We start from the raw sequence: 7,570 nt of genomic DNA, 5'->3' as shown, positions 1-7,570 counted from the left end.
GGAGCTCCCCAACCTCTGATCGCCCTGCGGCTCTGTGTGTGACAGGGTGCAGCGCCCCAACCCCCTGATCGGCCCTGCTCTGTGTGTGACAGTGTGCGGCGCCCCAACACCCTCCCCAACCCCCCACGGGCCCTGCTGTGCGTGTGACGGGGTAGAGCCATAACTCCCCATCGGCCCTGCCCTGAGTGTGAGAGTGGCAGCACCCCAACCCCCTGATCGGCCCTGCTCTGTGTGTGACGGGGGCAGTGCCCCAACTCCCCTATCGGACCTACTCTCTGAGTGACAGGGGGGAGCTCCTCAACCCCCTGATGGGCCCTGCTTTCTGCGTGACAGGGGGCAGCGCCCCAACCCCCTGATCCGCCCTGCTCTGTGTGTGACGGGGGCAGTGCCCCAACTCCCCTATCGGACCTACTCTCTGAGTGACAGGGGGGAGCTCCTCAACCCCCTGATGGGCCCTGCTTTCTGCGTGACAGGGGGCAGCGCCCCAACCCCCTGATCCGCCCTGCTCTGTGTGTGACGGGGGCAGTGCCCCAACTCCCCTATCGGACCTACTCTCTGAGTGACAGGGGGGAGCTCCTCAACCCCCTGATGGGCCCTGCTCTGTGCATGACAGGGGGCGGTGCCCCAACTCCCCAATCGGCCCTGCTCTGCGCCCGACCAGGGGCTGTACCTAGGGATTGGGCCTGCCTTCTGCCACCCGGGAGCAGGCCTAAGCCAGCAGGGCGTTATCTCCCAAAGGGTCCCAGACTGCGAGAGGGCACAGGCCAGGCTGAGGGACCCCCCCCTTCACCCCGAGAGCACATATTTTTGTGCACCGGGCCTTTAGTCTATATATATAAAAGGCTAAGTGACTGACCGTACATCCATCCGACTGTCCAACCGGGGGGTACATATGCCATGCAGTAGCAATTTAAAAACAAACATTGACTCATGCATGCATGATACATATAAAGCTCTCGCTGGTGCCAATTGCATACGTGTTTTATACTACTACTAAAGGCCCGGTGCATGAATTCGTGCACCAGTGGGGACCCTTGGCCTGGCTTGTGCCCTCTCACAATCCAGGACACCTCAGGGGATGTCGGATAGTCGGTTTTGGCCTGATCCCCACAGGCCTGATCTAGACAGGAGGGAGCCCAATCCCTGAAGGACCGATGCAGACAGGAGGGAGCCTGATCCTGTGCATTGAGCATCTGTCCCCTGGTGGTTAGTGCGTGTCATAGCGACTGGTCGACCACTCATTCGGTCATTTGGTCAATTAAGTTTTTATATATATAAATATTATATATACTATTTTGACTGTAATTTTTTGCAGTAATGTAATTAATGCATGAATCTTTCTTCTAATTAATTTCCTTTCGATGTGCATGAATTCGTGTATCAGGCCACTAGTAAAATAATAAAAATGAAACAAATGAGAGGCATGAAAATTCAGAGACTGCTTGGGAGAGGATTTCAAAGTAGTGGTCAATAGTATCAATACAATACTGCAGAGATATCAAAAAGGATTTATTTGGAAACAGATTTAGGAATGGTACTTTACTTTGGTAAATTATCACACTCAATCCCCTCTCATCCTCTTTTGAACTTCTCACTCTACTAAAAAGGGTTCTTTTCAAAGTCAAATTCCTAGAAAATAAAGCAGAATAAAAACTAAGTATCAAATGGGTGAGAAGGGATTGGGTAGTGATAAGTCAGCATAAAATACTATCCCAAAGTCTTTGTGAATAGAAAAAAAGATTGGTAGGAGATTGAAGGAGAAGCAGTTATTTGCGAAAACAATGACAAACACAGGTGGATCAAAAGATCATTTTCTTGTAAGGAATTCAGTCTATTCACCCTATTCCTAAAGAGTTAAATTTAGGCCCTGGCTGGTTTATTCAGTGGTTGGAATGTCAACCACGGAGTGAAGGGTCAGGGTTCAGTTCCTGTCAAGGGCACATACCTCTGTTACAGGTTTTCTGTCCCACACCAATTGCCAATAGATGTGTCTCTCTCACATCATCTCTCTCCCATTGATGTTTTTCTCTCTCTCCCCCTCCCACTCTCTCTCTCTCTATGAAAAAATTAGTGGAAAAAATATCCTTGGGTGAGGATTGACAACAATAACAAAAAAGAGTTAAATTTAGGATTTCAGGTAATGTAGACTTTGACATACTCTCGGCCATTCATTTTCAAATTGTGTACTACAAACGTAAGATTCTATTTTCATTTTCTAAATGCATTTAACTATGTTAACTGTGATAAAAAATTATAGCAATTTCCTATATGTCAGTAACTGTCTTAAACACTTCATCTGTATTATCTCATTTAATAACAGCAACTTTATAAGGCAAGTTTATTATTATGCCCATCTTACATAGGAGAAAACTGAGACTTAGAGAAGTAAAATCATGGTCTAAGATTTTAAGAATAGTAATTGCCAGAGCCAACCTCTTAATATGCTCTACTGTCTTCCAACATTATATAGAAGCAACTGTTTTCTACCCAATAATTAACTTAAACTACTTAGTTCATTCACTTTCTTACAGTGCTCAGAAATAATGCCTCTCCTGCCATACCTTTGAATATGTTTCAAGTTATTATAAATGTGTTATGGGTTATGAAGGTTGTAGCTCTACACAGATATTTCAATAAACTTATGCCTGCACATGTTGACTCAAGGAAAATTTGACAAGCAAGTATCTACACCATTTGAACCTGTGGGATGTGCATGCAAAGTTCAGACCCATCTGCATGGTGAAAGGAGAACATTTAATTGCACAATAAGAAAAAACATGTGTACCTTGTCTCATTGTGACAATCCTACATTTTAGAAGGCATTCGTGCTTAGTCTAAGTTTGGGCTCCTTCTTATCTTATTTTCGTAGTTAAGAAATATGACTAATAATTAAACTTTGAAACCAAAATGTTCTCTTAATTTCTTCCAGGTTTCTGGATCAATTTGACTGAAAAATATTGAGAGATAGCAAGGCAAGCTGTTAATAAATGTATATCATTTACAATTATCTGTGTGAATCAGGATTTTCTGAATATTTAGCAACCCAAATAATACTATACAGAAATAAACTGCATCAGTTGATGCAAAGCTACAGCTTACCTTTTGTAAAATGTCAGTATACATAAAAACAGCCTCATTTTTCTAATCAATTGCTCTTACATAGTGGAATTTCTCTCTGATAAACAACAGTTTTAAAGCAACTATTCTAAAAACAGTTCTAAGCCAGAAATAAACCAATTAGTTCTGTTGTCTTGGAACAAATGGGTCTTCATGGTCATAGGATTGTAATAGGTACGAGTGTGGATGCTCAGCATAAACTCAAAGATCAAACAATTCAAGCACAGTCCCCTGTGAGAGTGGATGAAGAGAGATTTTGTGAACAACAAAGACAACACTGGCTTTTCCACATTTGGTTACCCTTGTGCAATTCATATTGAAATAATCAACACTTAAAACTCAGTACTACCTCTCTGCTACTAAGATCCAACATAGGTCGTTTTTGACCAGAGATTACAATGAACCCTAGGATTTATCTCAGGAATGAGCAAAACAAAAGAGAAATAGCACTTTGCCAAATGTTCAACAATACACGTGAAAGAGTGATTTCCCCCATGTTGAAAAGTAATTTTTCTAGGAGTTCAAGAGATAAATGTGATTCCATACCTCAAGGAACCAGCTAGCTTTTTTATAGCTAATTAGTCTAATAGTAAACTTTGCCACAGTCATAATCTCAGATAATAAGAAATCTTTAAAGTATTAAAATACCTTTCTGAATGTAATTTAATTAAGTGATCAACATTTAGGGCTTTATTTCTATACCAGAGACCTGGTGCACGAGATTCATGCATGGGGTGGGGGAAGGGCTGTGCCCTCTTGCAGTCCTGGACTCCTTGCTCCTTACCACCTGCCTGCAGCAGAGGCAGGAGAGGCTCCCGTCACCACCGCTGCACTCACTAGCCATGAGCCTGGCTTCTGGCTGAATGGCACTCCCCCTGTGGGAGCGCACTGACCACCAGGGGGCAGCTTCTGCATGGAGCATCTGCCCCCTGGTGGTCAGTGTGCGTCATAGAGACCGGTTGTTCCACCAGTTTGGTCTATTTGCATATTAGGCTTTTATTATATAGGATAGTATTCTGAAGCAAAACAGCCATGATTAGATTCCCAGTGTTTTCAGGTCTTCAAACTAACAGTTGCATAATCATATATTTGTATGTTATTTTTTACCTCTTGTTAGCATCAACTTATTATCATAATTAACTTTAATTGAGTGTTTATTATCTGCTAGGTTAGGGGTGGGCAAACTTTTTGACTCGAGGGCCAAATGGGTTCTTAAACTGGACCGGAGGGCCGGCACAAAAGCATGGATGGAGTGTTTGTGTGAACTAATATAAATTCAAAGTAAACATCATTACATAAAAGGGTACGGTCTTTTTTTTCAATAGTTTTATTCATTTCAAACGGGCCGGATCTGGCCCACGGGCCATAGTTTGCCCACAGCTGTGCTAGGTAGTTTACACATGTTATCATTAATAATCACAGCAATGTAAATATTATTGCCATCTTATGGATAGGGAAACTTAGACTCAGTAAAGTTAAATAAACTAAGGACACAAAGCTATTGTATGGTAAGTCCAGAATTTTATTCACATTCTTTTTTAAAAATATAGTTTTATTGATTTCAGAGAGGAAGGGAGAAGGAGAGAGATAGAAACAGCAATGATGAGAAAAAAATCATAGATCGGTTGCCTCCTGCACACCCCACACTGGAGATCAAGCCCGCAATGAGGGCATATGCCCTGAACAGGAATCCAAACTTGACCTCCTGGTATATAGGTTGACACTCAACCACTGAGCAACACCAGATGGGCTCACATTGCCATTTCTTGTCCACGTTTCCTCCACTGCTACTTCTTTTTGTTCTCCACCCTTTCTCTGCCAACAAGGCAGTCTCCTATCCAAAATTCAGCACTTTAGAAACCAAGGTGTATGCAGAGTGCTGGGCACACAGTGGGAGTGCAACGAAATTTAATTTTATTACCCCTAAAACTATCAGATAAATATTAACCTTATATCCTTAACAGAATTAGTAGAAACTCTTTAGTTAAAGACTACTCTTCAATTCCAAATAACTTGCAAGCAAATCTCATTTGGAGGAGACAAAGTCAAACCCTTGCATTTAAGTAGCCAATTCAAATGTAAGGACTTTAAAATTTACCAAGTTCTTATTCTACATTTTTATTAGCTTTTAAGAAAGGAGTAAGTAAAAAAGAAAACCAAAAAACACCCACAAAAACTCACAGACAGCCAACATTATGGTGGATTACCAGAGGGAAAAGGGGGTAGGGGTGGTAGAGGAGGGTAAAGGGGGGGATAAATGGTGATGAAGGAGACTTGATTCAGGTGATGAACACACAATACATTATACAGATAATGTATTATTGAACTATACACTTGAAACCTTTATAATTTTATTAACCAATGTCACCCTAATAAATTCAATGTGAAGACCAAGGTGGGCAGGGGCTGGGTGGAGGGGGGAAATGGGGAACAACTGAAGTAGTGTCAACAATAAAAAAGTACAAGGGAAAAAAGAGAAAAAGAGTAATTTCACTCTAATCAATGAATTATCAACCAAGAGAGATACAGTTGCTCTTTTAATCAATATAAAATCTAAGAACCACAGCAGGAAGGAATCACAGGAAGGAATATTAGAGTTCATCTAGTTCACTTTTGTCTCAGCGCACTCTGCCAAGTTGGCTTCCAACTCCTACCTCTATACTATCATTTGACTAAGTAACTAGTACAAGGTTATAAAGCTGGTAGAGGCAAAGAAGAGTCTAAAATCTCCTGAGTTCCAGTTCAGTCTTCTTTCCATTAAGCCACCCAGGCACTCAATTCAAGTGCTCTCTAGGCAGTGTTAGACACAATGTTTTAGGAGAAAAAACACACAAAAATCCCTGTAAGTACTTAAATAAATAGATTCATTTCTCCAGTAACTCCTAAAAGGCTAATCCTATTAGCTAAACTTGACTGAGAAAGATGTTTGTGTCTTTATAGGCCTTATTTCATTTCATCCTCAAGGCAAACCTATAGGAGTAGTTCTTAGTTCTTTCCCATTTAATTGTTGAGGGAAATCAGACTCAGACTTCAAATAAGTTGTCCAAGGTCACAGAACTAGTAAGCAATGGAACCGGAATTCGAAGGCCTGACTTGAGGCCCAGCTGTCAACAACTGTGATATATTGCTATTATGTCTTTATTTTTCTTCCAAAAATTGTTTCTTTGTCTTTTCAATTAAGGAAAAGGTTTCTGGAAGGATAACTGCAGAGGGAAAAATTGTAACCCACATCATTTCCAGAAATTAAAGACCCACTTTGACTACTTTTCCCAAAGTCTAGGCTTTTGCTGTCCTTATGCATACACCTCTTCTTTTTTCAATAACATTAATCACCTCTTTGTCACTTTTCAAAGGCAAAAGAAAGCACTGATACCAACAAACACTTGGGCCCTGAGACCCCTGGGCAGAGAAGAGCCCAAGAGCAAAGCAAAGTCGCCACCAAAACTGCAATGAGGTTAACAGGGCACAGTAACACAATCTTTGTACCTGATACTAGGAAACATGAAGAGAAAAACAGGGAGAGGCGAGGGGAAAATCTGCTGCAGGCCTGAGGCTGTTAAACAGGAAAGGAGTGAGGAAGAGATTTTCAGGAAGCCTTCTCCCAAGACATTTCAAAGCCAATGTCCACCACCAATTAATCCAATGCAAGGCACCCTTGTTGAAACACCAGGTAAAGGCGACACAAAGAGCCCCAACACTCCTCCAGTTGCCAGTCTCCGCATTCTGTTTGTCTTACCCTTTTCTACCGGAGAGACAAATTGTAAAGGGGTTTTCCGCCCAACCCCCAACGCAGGGTAAATCGCCCAGAGAAGAGGCCCCTGTTTCATTCCGTGGGGACAGAACGGGCACTGATTTTCTTTCGGAGCAAAGGGAGAGGAGGAGGAGAGCATCGAGGAAAATAAGAGAAACTGGCCTTGGAAGGGGTCTGAAAAGGCACAATTTAGTAGCTGCACTCACCCGGGTGAGACATGGGGATGACCTCATTGCGAGTCCCTGGGAAGTTAAAGATGACGGCTCCAGACGCCCCTCTCTCTTGAGCCAGATGGATCTTGTCTGCGAAGGTGCAGCCCCCTCCGCGCTGGATGAGGGCCAACCAAGAGACATGAACGTTGCGTCCCCAGTCCCCCGGGACCGTGGGCACCGTGAAATTCGTGTGCGGGTTACAGGCATTGAGAGCCCCTGGCCCGTCGGGCGGTACCAGGACCCCAGCCACTGGCTCGAGCGGCGAATCCTGGCCATACACGCCCTCCTCGCTCAGCTCCCACACGGTGCGGTTCACTCCGGTGTGCGGAACCCGCCAGGACACGTTGAGGTACGCGGTCCACACAGCTTCGGCTCCCCGGGAGCCGGGAGCTTGCGGACTCAGGGCCAGCAGAAAGCACCACGCCAGCAACCGGGAAAAGCCGCAGCTACCGCGGTAGGACCCGGCCCTGCCGGGCGGTGGCCCCATGGC

General features: G+C 43.7%; 1 protein-coding gene across 1 annotated transcript in view; it reads right to left on the bottom strand.

Moving 5' to 3' along the window:
• The window catches only part of RNF128 (ring finger protein 128, E3 ubiquitin protein ligase), a 78,855-nt gene extending 71,288 nt beyond the window's left edge, over positions 1–7,567 (bottom strand). Inside the window, exon 1 of the mRNA XM_006761405.2 lies at positions 7,075–7,567. Coding sequence (XP_006761468.2) covers positions 7,075–7,567 — 493 coding nt within the window. The remainder of the gene's footprint in view (positions 1–7,074) is intronic.
• Between the last annotated feature and the right edge of the window lie 3 nt (positions 7,568–7,570).

Source organism: Myotis davidii, unplaced genomic scaffold, assembly GCF_000327345.1.
Source record: "Myotis davidii unplaced genomic scaffold, ASM32734v1 scaffold278, whole genome shotgun sequence".
NCBI classification, from domain to species: Eukaryota; Metazoa; Chordata; class Mammalia; order Chiroptera; family Vespertilionidae; genus Myotis; species Myotis davidii.
This window is presented reverse-complemented; position numbering and strand designations above follow the sequence as displayed.